Below are 21,546 nucleotides of genomic sequence, written 5' to 3'. Positions count from 1 at the left end.
TATTTATGGACCTGCCCCAAGCAGGATATTTTTAACCTACACACTTTTGAGAATAAGATAAAGTGCTGCTCATACATAATTTATACTTACCCTGAGTTTTTCGGGGGTTTTTTTTGCGGTGCGCGGGCCTCTCACTGTTGTGGCCTCTCCCGCTGAGGAGCACAGGCTCCAGACACACAGGCTCAGCGGCCACGGCTCACGGGCGCAGCCGCTCCGCGGCATGTGGGATCTTCCCAGATTGGGGCACGAACCCGCGTCCCCTGCATCGGCAGGCGGACTCTCAACCACCGGGGAAGCCCTCCATTATGTTTTAAATCAACAACCTCCTTTTTCCAGTTCAGCCATTGTGTGTGTGTGTGTGTGTGTGTGTGTGTGTCTTATGTGTGAAAGAAACAGAAGGAGAGAGAGAGAAAGACAAATAGAACAGACAGTCTTTGGGGGAGGGGAGAAAATATGAATGTGAAGAACATGAGCTCGACAGCTGGAAACAGAGGTGATATCTTCTTACATAAAGCAGGCTTTGTCCTTCATGGTATAGATAAAGGGTTAAGTTAAAAAGCAACAGATGAATGGATAAAGAAGATGTGGCACATATATACAATGGAATATTACTCAGCCATAAAAAGAAACGAGATTGAGTTATTTGTAGTGAGGTGGATGGACCCAGAGTCTGTCATACAGAGTGAAGTAAGTCAGAAAGAGAAAAACAGATACCATATGTTAACACGTATATATGGAATCTAAAAAAGAAAAAAGTTTATTAAGAACCTAGGGGCAGGACAGGAATAAAGATGCAGACGGAGAGAATGGACTTGAGGACACGGGGAGGGGGAAGGGTAAGCTGGGACCAAGTGAGAGAGTGGCATGGACATATATACACTACCAAATGTAAAATAGATAGCTAGTGGGAAGCAGCCTCATAGCACAGGGAGATCAGCTCAGTGATTTGTGTCCACCTAGAGGGGTGGGATAGGGAGGGTGGGAGGGAGACACAAGAGGGAGGGGATATGGGGATATATGCATATGTATAGCTGATCTACTTTGTTATACAACAGAAACTAACACACCATTGTAAAGCAATTATACTCCAATAAAGATGTTAAAGAAAAAAAAAAAAAGCAGCCTGGCCACCTGCCATCTTACCTGCCTCTCCCCCTCCTCCTCAGAGCAGCTCATTCAGGGCCAGGAATGTCGCCTCCTGAAGCCCTGCTCATATTACTAAAGCAGCAAACTGCCACTGCAGCTGCTGCCCTGAGATTTTTCTCCCCAAAGCCACCTGATCCCTAATCAGAACCTTGACTGCACTGGAGATACTCAATAAATGCCCCCAAGGAGTTTCTGATGGGAAGGGAAAGGTTAAATGGAAATAGCAGCTCCTCTGCCTCCCCCTTTGCATTTACACACGCCCCCAGGGATTATCTCATCTGATCTTCAGCCGCCCTGTGATATGCTGTTACTAACTCCATCTGACATGTGAGGAAGCCGAGGGACTCACTGTCACAGACTTAGTGGGATCCGAACCCAGACAGTCTGCCACAGACTGGGAAGGATTTGAACTCAGATAGTCTGATTCTAGAGGATGTGCTCTTAACTGCTATGTTTATCTCCCTTCCCAGGATCTGAGGAGATGACTCCAAATCCAGGACAGTCTGATTGGCAGTAATATGTCCTGTCTCTGCAGAGACCATTTCCATGCCTTGGAAATTCCAGCATTTTAATATTCATGTGAAATTCCCAGGACTAACTCTGACATCCAGATGGATCATGAATCCTTTGTCCAATTCTGCATCCAGATACTTGATTCTAAAAACCTAAGGTCAGCCTAGCTATGGATCCAGTGGGATGTCATTACAGCTATGGGGGGAAAGGACGACTCATCATGGAAACTTAAAGCGGAGATAAAATCCATAGAAACTGGTAATCGAAAGCCATGACCAGCCTTTGAGAGGAACTCTTCACGAGCATGCTCTACCATGGGGACAACTGCCCAACCTCCTGGTCATCCTTTGCCTCTCCCTTGCCACATCGGCACCACAGAGCTTCCTCATAATGTCCTACCCAGCTGGGCTTCCTGTCCCCTTGTCCCATCTCCCGTCACTCCTCCAACTGCCCTGTTACACTCCCTCCTGGAGGTCCCAATTCTTACCTGTTTCTATCCATCCTTAGACTGACTCTCCATTCTCCCACACCTCCCTCTCCCTTCCTGTTTTTTTTTTTTTTTTTTGCGGTACACGGACCTCTCACCGTTACGGTCTCTCCCGTTGCGGAGCACAGTCTCCGGACGCGCAGGCTCAGCGGCCATGGCTCACGGGCCCAGCCACTCCACGGCATGTGGGATCTTCCCGGCCCGGGGCACGAACCTGCGTCCCCTGCATCGGCAGGCGGACTCTCAACCACTGCGCCACCAGGGAAGCCCTCCCTTCCTGTTTTCTATCTCCCTTCTTCTATGTCTCTTCCTCTTCCCATCTTGATGTTTTTCTCTACCAGTTTACGTCTTGGGCTCAAACTACTTCCTCTCCAAGTTTCTCATCTTCACCCAGTCTCTGTGCTGAGACCCATAAAACCAAAATGGTGATCATTTTTCAGCATTCTCCCAACATTGCTGAATCCCCAGGAAGGCAGCACAGAGCACAGACCTGTCCACTGCATCTCATTCCAGAGAGAGGCCCAGCTGACGCAGGACACTTTATGTCTTCATTAGGGTAGTGGGGGGTGGAGGCAGGGAGGTGGGGAGGGCTACAAACACACGGGTGGATCCACAGCACCAGCTGGCCATGTTAGGTGCCCCCTCATGTGCCCTCTGCCGAAGGTGCTCCCCTCCCACACACACCCTACAGTTTCTCCTTTATACATCATGGTAGTTATGATCGAGGACCCTCACCGTTCCATCCTCCAGCAGGAGACGCAGGACTTTGGCACCAACTCTATAGTCCTTTGCTATTTCGGCAGACTTCCAAACTTCTTCAGGATCAGGAATCCAAACCCTGTTGTACTGATCAACAGAATAAGAAAGGCTTAATTTCAGCACTTTAAAAGCAAAACACAAATCGTTAGATGATTAGACTCAGGGAGATTTCCTTCTGTCCACTAACGTCAGTAAACTCATTAGGAATACTTTTACCTAATTTTTGCTTGTGAGGTAATCGCTAGTGTATCTGCAATGCACCAGCCTAGCTGCTTCATTTCACAGGTAATAGAATTCCCAAAGCCTCTTAAATACATATTGAAAAAGGAAAGCCTGGGAGTGGAAAGGAAATCTGTGAGTCTCTTAACGGGAAGATCTGAGCACTGTCTACAAGAGCTGGAGCAGAGGGATGTGGTTCACCACTGATGAACTATGGGGCTCTGGGCCAGACACTTAACTTCTTGTGCTCATTTTTCTCATCTATAAAATGGGCACAACAGTACCTACTCAATACTTTGAGGTTTGCTGGGAGGTTAAATTGGACGGAGTAGCTGACAGCACTTTGCAAAATGCTGTGGAAGTAGTGTTACAGCAGTGTTATCACAGTCTTATCACACTGGTCAGCAGCCAAGGATTCCCACCGTGGGAAACGTGGAAGTCCCGAGCTCAATGTCCCACCTGGCTCAGCGCCGATGTGCAAGTCCTTAAGCAGAACTGCATTGCTATGTACTGAATTATCCCCTCAAAATTCATATGTTGAAGCCCTAACCCCCAATGTGAATACATTTGGAGATAAGGTCTTTAAGAGGCAATTAAGGTTAAGTGAGGTCATAAGGCCCCGATCCGATAAGATTAGTGTCCTTATAAGAAGAGATACCAGGGAGCTTGCATGCACACTCTCTCTCCACCTGCACGCACAGAAGAAAGGCCATGGGAGTTCAGTGAGAAAACAGCTGTCTGCACCCAAGGGGAGAAGCCCTCACCAGACCAACCCTGCCAACACCTTGATCTTGGACTGCCCAGCCTCCAGAACTGTAAGAAAATACACGTCTGTTGTTTAAGCACCCAGTCTGTGGTATGTTGTTATGGCAGCTCAAGCCGACCAAGACACACATCTAATATTCACACTCACACACTGGGAAGGGGGCAGGCTCACTCTCCAGAAGTCACCAGTGGCACCTGAATGCAGCTTGAGGTAAACACAAAGTGACTGCCATGTCTCTATACTGCAGCTGTCACAGGGCCCCGTGAGTCATTCTTCTCTCTCCTGCATGCATGCTGCAGCATGACGCACTGACTACTCTTGCTTTCACCCAGACCCCACATTTCATGTTCTCCTGTGGTCATCTATTTGTTTGTTTGTTCATTCACTCTTTCGTTCATTCATTCACCCATCCATTCATCCCATCCATCCATCCATCCAACACCTGGGCACCTCCTGGGACTTTCCTGGTGATGTAATGTTTAAGAATCCACCTACCAGTGCAGGGGACGTGGGTTCGAGCTCTGGTCTGGGAAGATCCCACGTGCCGAGGAGCAACTAAGCTCATGTGCCACAACCAGACTCAGGGAGAGTCTCTGTTGCACTGCAACGAAGAGTAGCCCCTGCTCGCTGCAACTAGAGAAAGCCCATGCACGGCGACGAAGACCCAACGCAGCCAATAAATAAATAAATATAAATAAATAAACCTAAAAAATTAAAAGAAAAAACACCTGGGCATCTCTTATGTATGCGTCTGGCACAGTGCTGGATTACCAAGAAAGAAAGGCATCTCCTCTTAATCATCATGGTCTTCCTACTAACTCAGCCAATCTCTAACCTGGAGCTGCAAGTGCATTATGTGTATATTTGCAACTCTCTACTCACATATCGGTGGTTTCTATCAATGCGGGCACCCCTACAGGATACCCTGATGTCCTGGGACATAACCAGGCCAAAAGGAACAAGAATTGGGAAGCACTCACATGGAGATATGACGTAGCACCCAGGAAAGCTCCTGAATCCAAAGGCTCAATAGCTCGGGATCCCAGATCTAGATGAAGCCTAAGAAGCCATGCAGCGTCCAACCCTCGTTTCCCAGAGAAAACTGGCCTCAGGGACTCCAAGTCCTCCAAGAGCAGAGCTGACATGAGCACCCAGTTCAGGCTGGTGCCTACAGTGGCATCTCCTTTCCACCTCCTTACATTCACAGGCCAAAGGAATATTGGTCCTCTGGCATTGTCCCTCAATGGGACAAATGGACCTTCTGAAGGTAATTGTCGAGTGTGTAAACTCCTGTAGCAGGGAATGTTTGTGCCTTTAGGAGAGAATGCTGCACTTATTTATTTATTTTATTTGTTTAGGCTGCGTTGGGTCTTCACGCGGGCTTTCTCTAGTTGCAGCGAGCAGGGGCTACTCTTCATTGCAGCGTGCTGGCTTCTCGTTGAGGTGGCTTCTCTTGTTGTGGCGCACGGACATAGTTGCTCCACAGCATGTGGGATCTTCCCGGCCCAGGGCTTGAACCCGTGTCCCCTGAATTGGCAGGCGGATTCTTAACCACTGCGCCACCAGGGAAGCCCAAGAATGCTGCATTTTGCCTAAGTGCCTGCCATCCTTCTGAGTACAGTTCCTGGGCACTGAATTGGCACCAGGCATCATCCTGGACTCTGGGGATAGTCACAAACAAGACACTGCCCTTTGTGAATATCTGCTTCTTAACAGCTGAGAGGGCAAACATCATGACCAAATGACGACCTGGATATGAGCCAGCTGAACACGTGGCTTGTGGACTGCTGGGGCCTTTCCACTGTGAGGAAATCTTCCCTTGGGTTGAGAGACCGCACCTTCAGGAGTTTTCAGTTACAAAAAAATTCTGGGCAATAATTATGACATTCTACTTTTCTTCTTTATAGTTTTATGTACTTTCTATAATCTGCATATTTTACTTTTATAATCAGAATATGCCATCTTTAAAGGCAAATATCAAAATATATGTTCACAAAAAGACTTGTACGTGAACGTTCATGGTAACTTTCTTCATAATGGCTAAAAACTAGAAACAGACCCTATGTCCACTAACATGAGAGTAAATTAAAAAAAACATAAAACTGTGGTATACTCATACAATGGAATACTACTTACCAATAAGAAGAATCAACTACTGATACAAGCAAGAACATGAATGAATCTCCAAAGTATTAGGCTGAGTTAAAGAAGCTGTACACAAACGAGTACAATTCTGTATGAGTCCTTTAAATGAAGTACTAGAACAGGTAAAACAAATACAACGTGGGGAAAAGAATCAGAACAGTAGTTGCCTCTGGGGGTAGGAGGGTCTGGGGAGGGAATCTTGTGGGGCGATGGCAACATTCTATACCTTGAAGGGGTCTGGGTTACATAGGTGTTAAGCCCTTTTTCAAACCTCAGAGAACGCACACTTAAGATTTGTACCTTTCACTGTCTGGAAATTTTATAAAAAGAACTAAACAACAACGGAACTCTTAACAATACGCATACTACTATTTAGGAGGACATGTACTGATGTATGCGATTACCCTAAAACACTTCAAAAAATAAGATGGGCTGAGGACTGAAGTATAAAAAGATGGATAGACATGTGATATAACAAATATGGTAAAATATTCATGCTAGAATCTAGGTGGTGGGACAGATACTCACCGTAGAATTTTTTCAACTTTTTTGTATACTTTAAATTTTCATAATAAGATGTTGAAGGAAACAAAGAATAAGTATAAAACAAACTTTGGGGTGTCAGGACTAGACTAGGACAAAGTTGGTTGAGGAGCACATTTATTAAACTACTAGTTAATATAAGCTGCCTCACTTATCAAACAAAAGATATATATGTATCATTGGTTGAATATCAATCATGACTCCCTAAGTTATTTGGGTTTGCTTTAATTCTTGACAGCTAACTAAGAGCAGAAGTTTGCTGAAATGTGGCACGGGATGAGTGATACTTGTGAGAGACAGAGGGAGGGAAAGGGAAAGAGAGAGAAAATGGAAGAATGACCTGGCGGGCAATGACACACACTCAGAGACACGCGCCCATGCAAATAGGTGGAGAGAAGCCTCACAAGCACACAGACACACACACCCAAACTCCACACACACTTGTTGCCATGGACGACTATCTTCCATGTCAGGTCTGCTCTTGAAAGTATTTATTGCGAACCTCATAAAGCTGAAATCATTAATACTTTTTTATAGGATAATATTTTTATGATAATTGGGAATATCTCATTTATCAAGAATTGGCCACTACAGAATTTTATAGCTGAAAGGGTCCCAGGAGATTGTCTACTCCAAGCTGTCAAAGTTCTTTTCAAAGCTTGCTTCAAATGAAATGGTGGTAGCCCACCATGTTCTGCAGCTGAGGTCTCTCAGGCCCTTCCATGGAAACCTGAGGCTCTGAGAAGGGATGCAAGTCACTAAGCTAACCCAAGGCCTTTGTTTTCCTGATCCCCAAACTCAAGCCCAGAGAGGTCAATAACTCACCAAATACCACACAGAGAATCTCAAAGGCCAGGACTCCACGTAACCAGAGATTGGGACTCCTTCTTTGAACTACTTGTTAATTAAATGAGTCTGGCTCTGAAAATAATCCTGAACTCTCAACGGCAGCCATCTACTTGAGAGTGCACAGGCTGGTCTGTTTCAGCTAAAAGCAGCCTTAAATGCATTAGGACGTATGGAACCAAAGGTCTGCTTCTCTTCTGGCGTGAACACAAATGGCTTCCTCAGCCCCGGATTCCCCAGGCTGCGCACACCCCGCCAGGCCTGATGCCTCTGCCGGCAAGGCTGTCGGCCATTTAGGGCCCCGCAGCTGAGACCCAGCCTGGTAAGTAAACATGCCCAAGTTTACCTGGTTCCACCTCAGTTACACCCATTCGGTCCCTCCCTTCTGCCTCACATTCCTCAACCCACAAGGCAATGCTTCAAACCGGAGAGAGAGCTAACTGCAGTGTCTGGACAAACGACATGAGGTCATAGGACCTCCCCAGGGTGGCTCCTTCCTGTGGGGCAGGGGCCTCCTGACTCAGGTCACTTGCCAAGCCCTCCGGGGGCTGCCTGCAGCAGGGCCAGGAGAGCAGCGAGGCCTGCCGCCCACGCCTGTCCTGGGAATCTTCCCCTGTGGAGGGAGATCAGGGTGCATCCACATCCGGGAAGGCTCCGGAATGAGGCAAAGGCTTCAAGAGGAAGGGCCACGTCCTCAGGAACAGGCCAAACCCACCCACCCCACATGCTCAGATACAACCAGAGTGGCATCTTCTCATGTCTCCCGTCTATTTGAGGGGTCTACCGGCATCAGCCACAGAAATGGCTTGGAGACTTTACATGGCGTATGGGATGACAGGGGTTTTCTCCTAGCCACACTCTGGACTGGAAGGGAGTCTCCACGTTCTCCGTCAGCCAGGCCAGGGCAGCGACACCACGCTCCCTCTCTTCTCTTCACTCGTTCCTCCAGGCCTTCCCAGCTCCCCAGCCTCCTCCCGTGTCTCCCTAAATCCCTCCCGGCCTCTCCTCATGACGGGCTGTTTCTGGAGCGTTTCACCCTTTCCCGCAGCTTCCACGACTGCCCTGGCAACTGTGCACCACTGAGGCCTCCAGCCCAGATCTCTCAGTGGGTCTAGACCACATTTCCAACTGTCTCCCAGACGTCAGCCCCTAAATGTCCTCTGACAGTCACAAATCCCAAGCTTGAGTGATCATTACGCCTGCCCCACACACAACCTTCCTCCTCAGTTCCCCCACCCGTCGCATCAGAAACCTGGGACAGCGCTGGACACCCTCTCCCTCCTTCCCTTAGCCCCCAACAATCAAATGGTTATCAGGTGCTAGGACGCCTATACGTAAACAGGTCTCACCTGTCTGCCCCATCCACCCGCAATGCCATGGCCATCAATCAGCTCTCCCTATGCTGTGCCCACCAATATTCTCTTGATGGGTACCACAACCTGCGGAGTGCTTCCTCAACCAGGCTGAGTACCGGTTTCTGTGGAGAGACAGATTCCTTTACCCACACCTGAATCAGAATTTCCGTGGGTGGGGCCCAGCAAGATGAAAGTTCCCCTTGATGGATTCTGATGAACATCCAGGCCTGGGAACCACGGTCCTGGCCAGTTTTCCTACTCAGGCCTCACCTTCTTTTCAATCCACCCTCTGCCTGCTGCCACCCAAACCACCAGCAGTTTCTAGAACATGCCAAGCTCTTCCTGGCTCTCTGCTCTGCACTTCTGTTCCTTCCACTCGCAGTGCCACCCCTCCTCTCCCCATCTGTGAGCAAACTGCTCTGAGCAGTCAAGAGTCAGCTCAGCATTCCCACTAGGCAGGACTGGATGCTCCCTCCCCAGCTTTCAGGTAGCTTCCCATCTCGCCCACTGGCATGTGAGCTTCAAGAGCCTTGTCTTTGTGCCCTGGAACTCAATACAACGATTTCCCCATGGCTAGCACCCCATAAAAACATCTACTGAACAAAAACTCAAATTCCAAGTAGTCTGCACCAATCAACCTGGTATTTTAGTCTTTAGGTCCCTTTTATTACTCTTTTGAACTATCCGTATATAATACAATAGAAAAACCTAATTTTCCAGGGTGGTTAATGTCACATAGAAATCTAAAAGCTGCTTAGAATAGCTAATGGAAAGTTATTAAACTGAGCTTTGACCTTATTTGAGACAGAGGCCCTGGACTGCATTTCTCTTGACCTTGCATATCGGAGTTTCCACAGAATTTCTGTGAAGATGTCTTGTGAGTTCCTCAAGCACAAGGAAGAGAAAGAGATGGGTGAAGGATAATATGATTTGTGAATCTGTGGCTAAAACCTGAGTTCTGGTTAATTAGAAAGGTCTTTAGAGGCATGCTATACAGCTCTACCGCCTCACCCTCCATTCATCACTTTCACCAGTATCTTAGATAAAAAACCAGAACACATGTATATCAAATATGCAGATAAAATGATCAGCCAAAGATGATCAAGATACAAAAAGGTTTTAAAAAAGCTTCAAAAAGGTTTTGACAAGCTGCAGAACATTAAACACTAAACAACAAGACGGAAAATTTAAAAGGAATAAATGTGAAGTCCAATAGTTAGGTACCAAAAATTAACTGTATTACAATAGCATCAATATAAAAAGCAACTAACTTTTATTAAGCCTTATGTGTCAGATAATTGTGCTAAGGATTTTCCACAGGTAATTTAATCCTTACAATGACTGGTAAGACTTAAATCCATTCTACGGGTGTGGAAACTCAAGAGAAATTAAGTAACTTGCTCAATGTCATCCAGTTAGCAGAACCAAGACTTAGCCCCAGCCACCATGCATGTGCATTCCAGGGGCAGCATGTAGCAGCTCTGCTTAAAACAGAACACTGACTTAATGCTCGCCTGCACTAAGGGCAGCTCACAGGAGGCAGCAGCCCCACGAGTTCCACGGTACTCTGGCTGAGCAGATCAGATCTAGAGAATAGTGCCACAAAGATGGGCATCAAGGAATTGAAATCCACCCAGAGGGTGGTGGCCTTGATGGTGAAGGGTCTGGAATGATGCTGTAAGAAAAAAGTTGGTGCTATCATCACTCTCCTCAAGCTCTCAGTCCTGCCCACAGCTCATTCTAAAGAGCTCCATGTCTTTCAACTCCTGCCACCCAGCCTCAGGTCCACCATTACCTTCTGAAGCTATTCCATGCCTGGTGCCTTGCTTACATCTTCAGATTCCAGTCCTCCACCAGTTCCATCCCTTCAGACTGTGACCATGCCCAGCTGTCCCCTCTCTCCCGCACGGTTCTACTAAAAGAGAAGCAATGCCAAGGACTTCCTGGTGGCCAAATCCCATGACACTTCCTCAGCCTTCATCCTCCTTGACTTCTCTGCAGCTATAGAACTGACTGCTGAATTGTTATTGATACACATGGTCTTCTTACTTTGCATATTTTATATGTTTATGATCACAGAGCAGATGCATTTTTGTGCCATCATTTTCCACGTAACATAAACGTTTTCCCATGTTGTTATGAACTCTTCACAGTAGCATTTTTTATGGCTTCATACTATTCTATTCTTCAATCTATAATTCACGTAACTCTAGCCCTCTTCCTGGACATTGGGGTTGGTTCCATTTTAGTTATTAGAAGGAATAATCTGATAAATAACCAGATGTTGGAGGAGGCAGCTATGAAATGAATGGACTTTCCAAAAATCCTCTGTGTGTTGGGGGAAAGGTCAGATCCCTTGAAGAGAAGGAAGATGATAAGGTCGTTGAATAAGGTGGTGAGAGTAGGAGGTATCGAGAAGATAGGTTTTTAATCCTAGCTCATCGCTTCTATGTAACCTTAGGCAACTTACTTAACCTGAGCCATTTGTAAAAATGGAATAGCAATAACTAACACATGGCATTGTTTATTCAGATTAAATGAAAGACGTTCTGCGGATAAAGTTCACAGAGTTCTGAGGATGGCATCTGGCACATAAGAAGTACTCAATAACTATAAGATAAAAGTAACTATCATCAACATCATCATCGTCATGACCATAGCTCTTTCTGAAAGCAAAAAAACTCATTCATTCACGCATGCACACATCAAACATTTACTGAGTCTCTACTGCTCCCTGTTCTCTAGAAACCCTTGGTCAATAGGGAGACAGAGTTAAGGAGCTGTTACAAGTCATCATGAAAAGTGCCTGGATGGAGGGGCTGGCTGCAAAGATTTCTCAGAAGAGGCACTGCTCAACAATGTGACTGACAAGGGGTTAATATCTAAAATACACAAACAGCTCATACAACTCAATATAAAACAAACAAACAACCCAATCAAAAAATGGGCAGAAGACCTCAACAGACATTTCTCCAAAGAAGACAAACTGATGGCCAATGGGCACACGAAAAGATGCTCGACACTGCTAATGACTAGCAATTAATTAATAATTATAGAGAAATGCAAATCAAAACCATAACAAGGTATCACCTCATACTGACCAGAATGGCCGTCATCTAAAAGTCTACAACTGGGACTTCCCTGGTGGCACAGTGGTTAAGAATCTACCTGCCAATGCAGGGGACACGGGTTCAAGCCCTGGTCCGGGAAGATCCCACATGCCGCGGAGCAACTAAGGCCGTGCTCCACAACTGCTGAAGCCCACATGCCTAGAGCCCGTGCTCCACAACAAGAGAAGCCACCGCAGTGAGAAGCCCACGCACAACAAGGAAGAGTAGCCCCCTCTCGCCGCAACTAGAGAAAGACCGCGTGCAGCAACAAAGACCCAACACAGCCAAAAATAAATAAATAAATTTATTTATTAAAAGAAAATAGTCTACAGCTCATAAGTGCTGGAGAGGGTGTGGAGGAAAAAACCTTCCTACACTGTTGGTGGGAATGTAAACTGACACAGCCACTATGGAAAACAGTATGGAGGTTCCTTAGAGCTACCGTATGATCCAGCAATCCCACTCCTGGGCATATATCCAGAAAAGATGAAAACTCTAATTCGAAAAGATACAGGTACCCCAATGTTCATAGCAGCACTAGTTACAACAGCCAAGACATGGAAAGTGCCCATTAACAAACGACTGGTTTAAGAAGATGTGAGATATATATATATATATATATATATATATATATATCTCACACAAAATGGACTGTGTATATATATAGATATAGATATTACTCAGCAGTAAAAAAGAATGAAATATTGCTATTTGCAGCAACATGGATGGACCTAGAGATTATCATAGTAAGTCAGAGAAAGACAAATATTATATATCATTTATATGTAGAATATAAAAAATAATACAAATGAATTTATATACAAAACAGAAATAGACTCACATAGTAAACAAACTTATGGTTACAAAGGGGAAAAGGAGCGGGGGAGGGAGAGATAAACTAAGAGTATGGGATTAACAGATACAAACTACTATACATAAGATAGACAAGCAAAAAGGATTTACTGTATAACACAGGGAACTGTATTCAATATCTTGTATTAACCTATCATGGAAAATAATATGAATAACTTTGCTGTATACCTGAAACTAACACAATATTGTAAATCAGCTATACTTTGATTTAAAAAATAGGAAAGACGAAGAGGCACTGCTCACATTGAATCTGAAAGGTGCAGGCACCGGTGAGCAGAACAGACAGAGAGTGGTGACACTGCGGGAATGCACTGCAGGATGGCAAGAAGTTGGGCAGAGGCTGAGCCAAGGTAGGAGCTGGCAGGCAGCAGGGGAAGATAGAGAGGCGGGGCCTTGCGGCTGCTCAGTGAGTCTGAAAGTGACAGGGGCCTCCAGAGGGGCTCAATTAGAGGATGGCCGGACCGGTTTTTCTCAGAGAGATTTCAAACAGTGGCACTGCTGAACAGCAGCAAATGCTCTGAACGTTTCTAAGGCACGCTGCCAAAGAGCTTTTGAAAAGGGGTGGGTCGTTTCACACTTCAACTGGCAGCAACTACTCTCAACCCACTTCCTCCGGAGTGTCCCCTTTCTCAGAACCTCTCTTCCTGTGGTTCCCGTGCCAGGCCTCCCGTGTCCCCCTCCCTGTGACGGCTCCATCTGCGGCCCCTCTGCCTCCTTTCCTCCCTGAACAGATGCATCCCCAGTGTCCTGTCTTAGCCCTCTTCTCTCCCTTGATGATGCCCTCATGCCTGGGCTTCAATCACTACCTACGGGGAAAACTCCTGGCCCATCTTCTATACCAACCTCCAACCACTCAGGGCACTCTCCCTTGGAAGCCCCTTCCCCACATCAACCCCCGCAGGTACAAACCTTGCCTCATGACTTCCCTAACGTCTCCTCCTCCTGAAGTCCCTGTGTCAACAGCACCAGCCTGCTTCGATCTTTCAGACTCTAACCTCATGTCAGCCTTGGGTCATCTCTCTTCCTCACACGCCCCAGTGCCGTCTCCCATTCTCACCTACCTCTCCATGCTCTCTGCGAGCTCCTTCCATCCTCCATGTCTAACACTGCAGCCCTAATTTTTTCCCCCATGCACTTAGGATGACCTGAGAATTCAGCTACCTGGCTCCAGCCTCTCTCCCATGGGCACAGAATCTCATGGTCACCGCTGGCATATCTGACTTACACCACCCTGGATCCTGTCATCCCCATTCAAAATATTCAATGGAATATAAAGCCCTGACCTAACTCTTTGGCTGCCATGACTCTCCCCTGCTAAGCCCCATCCCCCAGCAGGCTCCTCCATGCCTTTCAGGCCTCAGCAGATTGAATTACTTGACATTTCTCATTTCTCACTCATCAGAAAACTCCCTGAGGCAAGACTAACCTTCCCCAGGCATAATGTTTTATATACAAAAAGGGCTAAACAAATGTTTTATGGGAGATAATATGCCTGTCTTCAATGCAGGAAGGGAAATTAGTCAGGGGCCAGGCAGGTAACAGCAGTGTAAAGTGGGTGAGTGGGGCAGCGGGCAGATCATAGGGCGGGTCTGGATGTCACACAGGAACTGGCTGCCACACACGGATCCCTGATTGGACAGCCCACCCATCACCCTGCTACAGGGTGACTACTTGCCTCTGAGTGCAGCAATGGGTTTCAGGTTCTTTTAAAACATTATGTGGCTAAGATTGTGCAGGGAAACAGAGCACTCCTGTGGGTTCACTGTGGCCAAGGTTCCCCCGTCACACACTTTGACTTAGACTAATGGCTAGATCTGCAGACTCGCGAGTGTGGGAGGGAGTGGTAGGGAAGCAAGGGAGAGAGCTTAAGATTTTTGTGTCAGTTTAAGGAAGAACTCTTTAACAAAGAAGTTCTCTAAAACCTAAACAGGTAGCTACACAAATGGGGGAGCTTCCCACCTCTGGAACTGACAAACTGGAGGCTGATTGACCACTGGGAAGGGAGGTGCCTGGACACAGGTGCTTACTTGGACACAAAGTGGGTAGAGATGGCCATCAAGGCTTCTTCTGGCTCTGCGATTCTCAGTCTTTGTCCATCCAAGCTCACCTCTAGAAAACTCTTCCATATTAGTTTTCCTACATTGTGCCTGGTACCTAGTTGGTATTTAATAAATATTTGTGGCATGAGTCACTTTATGATAGGGGTATTCACACTTGTGTCTTTTTGCTTCAGGAAAAATTGTTACTTAGAATGGATTAATCAGCATTTTCCTCCAACCTCCAAAGTATCTTCCAAGAATAGGTTTTTTTCAAGATTTTTTTTTTAGCTCCAGTAAGCTGAAGATCTAAGAAGCACTGCTGGATATTTGATGTCTCACATTCTCACTGGTAAAACTATTCTACCACTGCCATTTAGAACTCTAGTTAATAGAGGGGGAAATACTGTTTGGTTAGTTTGTATTTGTACTGTTAACTAATTAAACAAAGTAGAAGAAAAAACGCTTACTTAAACCATTGAAACAAATTATTTACAGCCATGGTATATGTCTACAGCAAAAGTGTCTCTTTATTATAAAGCTAGTGCACTTGTCAGGGGAAATGGATGAATTCTAGTCTCATCTATCTGAATACTGGGTACCATATATTTCCCCCACTGGGGTACAGGAGTATCTGGTTTTATGGCTATTCGAGTGGATTTTTTCCAACACTTTCACACTTTTTTTTTTTTTTTTGCGGTACACGGGCCTCTGACTGTTGTGGCCTCTCCCGTTGCGGAGCACAGGCTCTGGACGCGCAGGCTCAGCGGCTATGGCTCACGGGCCCAGCCGCTCCACGGCATGTGGGATCTTCCCGGACCGGGCACGAACCCGTGTCCCCTGCATCGGCAGGCGGACTCTCAACCACTGCGCCACCAGGAAAGCCCCTCTTTCACACTTTTTATCCAAATAATTAACCAAGCTCATCTCAGAAGGTTCTGGGCACCATGTGGGAATCCTGACCTTCCCAGCAAAGGGGGGGAGCCCTCATTTGCGGGAAGAGGAGGTTTCAGAGGAATGCTCTAGAGTGATTCCCGTACTCGGGGTGTACATGAAAGGTATTTTTATAAGCGGTAAAGCACCTTATAAATGTGAGTAAAGAGCCTGTGACTACAGCGTCAGGATCCCTGGATTCCCAGGAGCCCTCAACTTCTACTACGGGTAAGGCCTGGGCCACACTCCCAAGCACCCGCAGCTCCAGGCACCAGATGAACTTCAGTGCACGTGCAGGTATTTCGAAGACCCGGGAATTCTAGAAAGCATCCTGAATACTGCGGTCCGAGCTTCTGTGCCGAGTTGTTCAAGGGGTAAGATTACAGACTATTCTTCGCCCGTGTCTGAGGTTTCTGAGTTTCCGTGGGCAAGTCTGATTCCCTCTGTGGCGCGGGAGAAGGGACGGACCCGCAACTCCTGGACACCGGGAAGCTCGGGTCCGGCCGGAGAAGCAGCCCCTAGCACTCGGTCTTCCCATCCCGAGGGGACCCAGGCTCCCGGGGGCGCCATCCCCACCGATAGGGACCCGAGCTCTCGGCGGGGCGGGGGATACGAGGCTCCCCGGAACCCCCCTTGTCTCCGCGGCCCCTCCCCGCGGCGAGCGCGCCAGGTGCACAGGTGTGGCCCGGGCGCCAGGTACAGTCAGCATTAGCGCCCGGCCGCTTCCCTCCCGCGCTCCTTCCCTTAGGTCGGGCCGCCCTGCCTACCTGCGTGTACAGCTCGGCCACCGCCATGGGCGCGAGAGGACAGCTCGAGGGCTGCGGAGGTGCAAGGCTCGGGGGCTGGGCCGGCGGCTCTGTGGCCCCGGGGCAGGTAACCGTCGCTGCGGGTCCCGCAAATCAGCGCTGGGCCATCTTGCGGAAGAAGTTTCCCAGAAGCCGACTAACTTTGCAGAGCGTTGGCGGCCCCGGAGGAGAGAAGTCGCGGATTGGTCATTCCCGGCCCGTGGCGAGGCCTCGCTGTGATTGGCGGGGCGGGGGCTGCGGGCGCGGCGCCCCTCCTCCGGGCGGGGGCCTGCGGCGAAGTGGGTCCACCTGGCTGGGGCAGAGCGCTCAGCCAAGAGCCCGCGGGTCACGGGATTCGCTGGCTCTCGAGGGAGGAAGCAGGTGTGTTCCGAGGAGTTCCCGACCCAAGTTTTAGCTCCCTTATAAGGGTCTCAACGTGCTTATTGGAAAGAGCAGAGGATATAACCATTTGCATAGAAAATCCAAGAGAATCAGCCACTAGAACTTGTTAAAGAGTTCATCCAAGTGACTATATTCAAAATCAGATTTTAAAGTGAATAAGTTTCCTTTGTATGAGCAAAAACTGGTTAGAAAATAAGATATTTGAAATATAAACGAAACTATAAAGTGTCCACTAACAAAAATGCACTTGGCCTTTGTGGAGAAAGTGTTTGAATTTCTCTTCAAGGGTATAAAAGAAGGCCCAAATAAATGGGGAAACGTGCTATTCTCATGGATGGGAATATTTAATATTGTACAGGTGTCAATTGTACCCAAATTAATACATAAGCCTAATACAACTGGAATCAAAATCCTAGCAGGTGGACTTCCCTGGTGGCACTAGTGGTTGGGAATCTGCCTGCCAACGCAGGGGACATGGGTTCAAGTCCGGGAAGATCCCACATGGGGCGGAGCAACTAAGCCCGTGGGCCACAACTACTGAGCCTGCGCTCTAGAGCCCGTGAGCCACAACTACTGAGCCTGCGTACCACAACTACTGAAACCTGTGGGCCTAGAGCCCATGCTCGCCAACAAAGAGAAGCCACCACAATGAGAAGCCTGCACACTGCAACGAAGAGTAGCACTGGCTCGCCGCAACTAGAGATAGCCTGCGCACAGCAGCAAAGACCCAACGCAGCCAAAAAATAAATTTAATAAATTAAAAAAAAATCCTAGCAGGACTTTTGGAGAATTGTAAAGTGATTTTATATTTTTTACGGAATAATAAAAGTCCGTGTATAATTAAGACAATGCTCAAAACAAAGAACAAAGAGATTAGCCCTACCGTGTATTAAGGGATATCACAAAGCCATGGTCATTAAAACAGTGTGACACCGGCATGGGAATGGAAAAATGAATAATGGAACAGAATGGAATCTACCAACAGAACCCTGAGTTATATAGTGGCCTGGAGACCCAGAGGAGGAAGGGAAAGATTATTTAATAGAAGGGTCATTATATTAAAAAAAACATAAAAATAAAAGCAAGTGCATGGCAAACAGTACATTCAAAAATAAACTCTAGATGGATTCATGATTAAAACTTAAAAGTAAAATGAGGAAATTACTAGAAAAAACATAGGGGTAATATCTTTTAAATGTTGGGTTAAGAAAGAATGAGTTAAGATACAACGTAGCACAGCTATAGAAGGAAATGATGGATTTGAGGTCATCAAAATGAAAGATTTCTGTTCAGTGAAGAACACCATTTGCAAAGAAAGCTGACAGATTAGGAAATATATTTGCAATTTAAAAAACAAGTGATTAATATCTAGAATATTAATCTAGAGTATATAAGAAACTACTGTAAATTGGTTAAAGAAAAGATAGGAAGTCCAGTTTTAAATATTGGACAGCTGGCAAAGGAAATGAATAGGTAATTTTCACATGGGGATATTCAAATGGCTGGTTAGCATATAAAGAGATGTTAACTTTATTAGTAGAGAAGTAAAATAAATAAATAAAAATGAAAACTGAGATCACTTCACATCCATATTGGCAACAATATTTAGGTTGGACAACATCATATGCTGCCTAGGATGTGAGAAAACAAGAACGTTTTTGCTCACACAGCTGTTGGGAACTATACAGTCACCCCTTGGTATTCGGGGGAGGATTGGTCCCAGGACACCCAAGGATACCAAACTCCTTGGATGCTCAAGTCCCTAATATATTGATATAATGGCATGGTATTTGCATATAACCTACACACATCCTTCTGCATATTTTAAATCATCTCTAGATTACTTATAATACCCAATACAATGGAAATGCTATGTAAATAGTTGCTGAAGCATGGAAATTCAAGTTTTGCTTTTTCAGAAATTTCTGGAATTAAAAAGTGTATGTTTTGGATCTGAGGTGGTTGAATCTGTGTTTGCAGAACCTGTGGGTATGGAGGGCTGACTGTACTGATCCTCCTATTTAAGAGAGCAATTTGAGAATATTTACTGAAAATAAACTCAGGCAGAAAAATTCTCACATAGTCACCCAAAGAGATAATTATGTAGATGTTCATCACAACACAGTTCTATATCAAAGAGTTGGAAACACTTAAATATCCATGAGAAGGGGTATGAATAAGTAAAATAGTGTATACATACAACGTAAAACTGTACAGCTGCTGGTAGGAATGGACATGATCTACCTATACCACTCTGAGGGATATAAAAAACAATGCTGAATAGATGTCTAGCACAAGTCATATATATCTGTATTTTTTGTTATTTTTTTATTTTTTACACACCTTTACTGGAGTATAATTGCTTCACGATGCTGTGCTAGTTTCTGTTGTACAACAAAGTGAATCAGCCGTATGCATACATGTGTCTCCATATCTCCTCCCTCTTGAGCCTGCCTCCCACTCCCTCATCCCACCCTTCTAAGTCATCTCAAATCACTGAGGTGATCCCCCTGTGCTATGCCGTTGCTTCCCACTAGCTATTTTACATTTGGTAGTGTATATATGTCAATGCTACTCTCACTTCGCCCCAGCTTCCCCTTCCTCCCCCGTCCCCATGTCCTCAAGTCCATTCTCTACATCTGCATCTTTATTCCTGCCCTGCCACTAGGTTCATCAGTGCCATTGTTTTTAGATTCCATATATATGCATTAGCATATGGTATTTGTTTTTCTCTTCCTGACTTACTTCACTCTGTATGACAGACTCTAGGTCCATCCACCTCACTACAAATAACTCAATTTTGTTTCTTTTTATGGTTGAGTAATATTCCATTGTGTATATGTGCCATATCTTCTTTATCCATTCAGCTGTCTGTGGACATTTAGGTTGCTTCCATGTCCTGTCTATTGTAAATAGTGCTGCAATGAACATATATATTTTAAAACTCACAAAAACTGCAATACTATATGTTGTCCATGGATATCAGCATGTGTAAATAAAAGTTGGATGATAACTTGCAAAGTCATCCATTAAATATATAAAAGTGGATATTCATGAGGTTGAAGGAAGTGAGACTGGGTATAAAGAAAAAAGGGAAACCAAAAATATGAAAAAGGGCTTGACATGGACCAACCACGATAGGTGCCAGAAAAAGAGAATTATGGTAAATTCAATTTTGTACACTTATTTTTCAAAATAACATAAAGAAAGGAAAAGGCATAAAGTGGGTAGGGATAGCTGTGTCGTTCCTCAGTTAAGAAAGGAATCCAAATGTCTAACTACTTTTTTCTTTATTTTTAAATTTTTTTTTTTGGCCATGCTGCATGGCTTGCAGAATTTTAGCTCCCTGACCAGGGACTGAACCTGGGCCATGGCGGTGAAAGCGCCAAGTCCTAACCACTGGACCACCAAGGATTTCACTACTTTTTTCTTTAAATAGAAATTTTACTGAAGAATAAAATTATATACAGAAAGTGCACAGATAATAAATGTACAGCTCAATGTATTCTTATACATGGAACACAGCAGCACACTCAAGTAAACACCACCCAACCCAGACAGAACATTTTCAACATCCTCAAACCTTCAATGTCCCTTCTAGCCATTACCCCTCAAAGATAACCGAAGTTATGACTTCTATCACCACGAGTTAGTTTTACCTATTTTGGATGTTTTTATAAATGGAATCATGTTTGTAATTTTTTGCATTTGGTTTTTTACATGACATTTATCCATGCTGTTGCATGTAGCTGTAGTTTGCTATCTTTTGTCACGTACAGCATTCCACTGTATAAATAGTTTACCATTTATTTATTCATTCTCTTATTGATAAATATTTGGGTTCTTTTGGTTTGTGGTGATGAGGCTCTGGGCAAGCTGCCCCAGTATGTGCTGCTCTGGCATGTGGATTATTTTGAGCTGAAAAGAAGCAGGGCCCAAAAGACTACGGAAGAAGCTTTGAACTCCCACCCTTGCTGCCTGAAAGAATTTAAGATAGAGGCCTGTCCCAGGAAGAAGCTATCACCATAGACAACTATAGTAAAGTATGAATTAGGTGTGGTAGGCAGGGAGGAACCTAGCAAGGTCTGTTTACTCAAAGTCCTCTCACTGCCCAGTTGCCTTTGGATGGGCCAGCAAATATTTATTTACCAAACATCAACTATTTTTATCTTCCTGAAATTACCTTACTTCCTTTTGAAGTCTCAGATCCTCTCACCTCCTTCTTCTTAGTCCAGAATATATACACACCTCATCTTGCCTTGCTGTCTTTGGAATTCTTCATGCATATGTGGTTTCCCCATGCGCATGTAATAAGTTTGATTTTTTCCTGTTTATCAGCTTTATTTCATTTTAATTGCCAGCCCAAAGAACTAAAAGAAGAAAACCCCTCTCCCCAAAGTGGCTATTATGAATAATGCTGGTATGAACCTTTTTTATATGGGTTTTTTTATACGGACCTATGAACTTTTTATATGCACAGATCTATGCATTTCTGTTGGGTACATAAAAGGAATGGGATTGCTGGATCATAAGGTATGCAATGCTCAACTTTAGTAGATATTGAAAGAGTTTCCAAAACTCGTATCAATTTCTACCTCTATCAGCAGTATATGAAATTTTCATTTGCT

General features: G+C 45.4%; 1 protein-coding gene and 1 non-coding gene across 5 annotated transcripts in view; both read right to left on the bottom strand.

Moving 5' to 3' along the window:
• The window catches only part of MYO5C (myosin VC), a 110,231-nt gene extending 93,544 nt beyond the window's left edge, over positions 1–16,687 (bottom strand). For all 4 annotated transcript variants that reach the window (XM_024754326.1, XM_024754327.1, XM_024754328.1 and 1 more), the window contains exons 1-2: positions 16,499–16,687; positions 2,882–2,992 (exon numbers count right to left, since the gene is read on the bottom strand). In XM_024754326.1, the coding sequence (XP_024610094.1) occupies positions 2,882–2,992; positions 16,499–16,525 (138 nt within the window). In that variant the 5' untranslated portion in view covers positions 16,526–16,687. The remainder of the gene's footprint in view (positions 1–2,881; positions 2,993–16,498) is intronic.
• A 3,573-nt stretch (positions 16,688–20,260) lies between these two features.
• Positions 20,261–20,332, bottom strand: TRNAE-UUC (transfer RNA glutamic acid (anticodon UUC)). The gene has a single exon. It is a non-coding gene; the product is annotated as a tRNA-Glu (tRNA).
• Between the last annotated feature and the right edge of the window lie 1,214 nt (positions 20,333–21,546).

This window comes from Neophocaena asiaeorientalis, unplaced genomic scaffold, assembly GCF_003031525.2.
Source record: "Neophocaena asiaeorientalis asiaeorientalis breed wild unplaced genomic scaffold, Neophocaena_asiaeorientalis_V1.1 scaffold391, whole genome shotgun sequence".
NCBI classification, from domain to species: domain Eukaryota; kingdom Metazoa; phylum Chordata; class Mammalia; order Artiodactyla; family Phocoenidae; genus Neophocaena; species Neophocaena asiaeorientalis.
The sequence above is the reverse complement of the archived record's forward strand: the minus strand, read 5'-3'. Positions and strand labels throughout refer to the sequence as shown.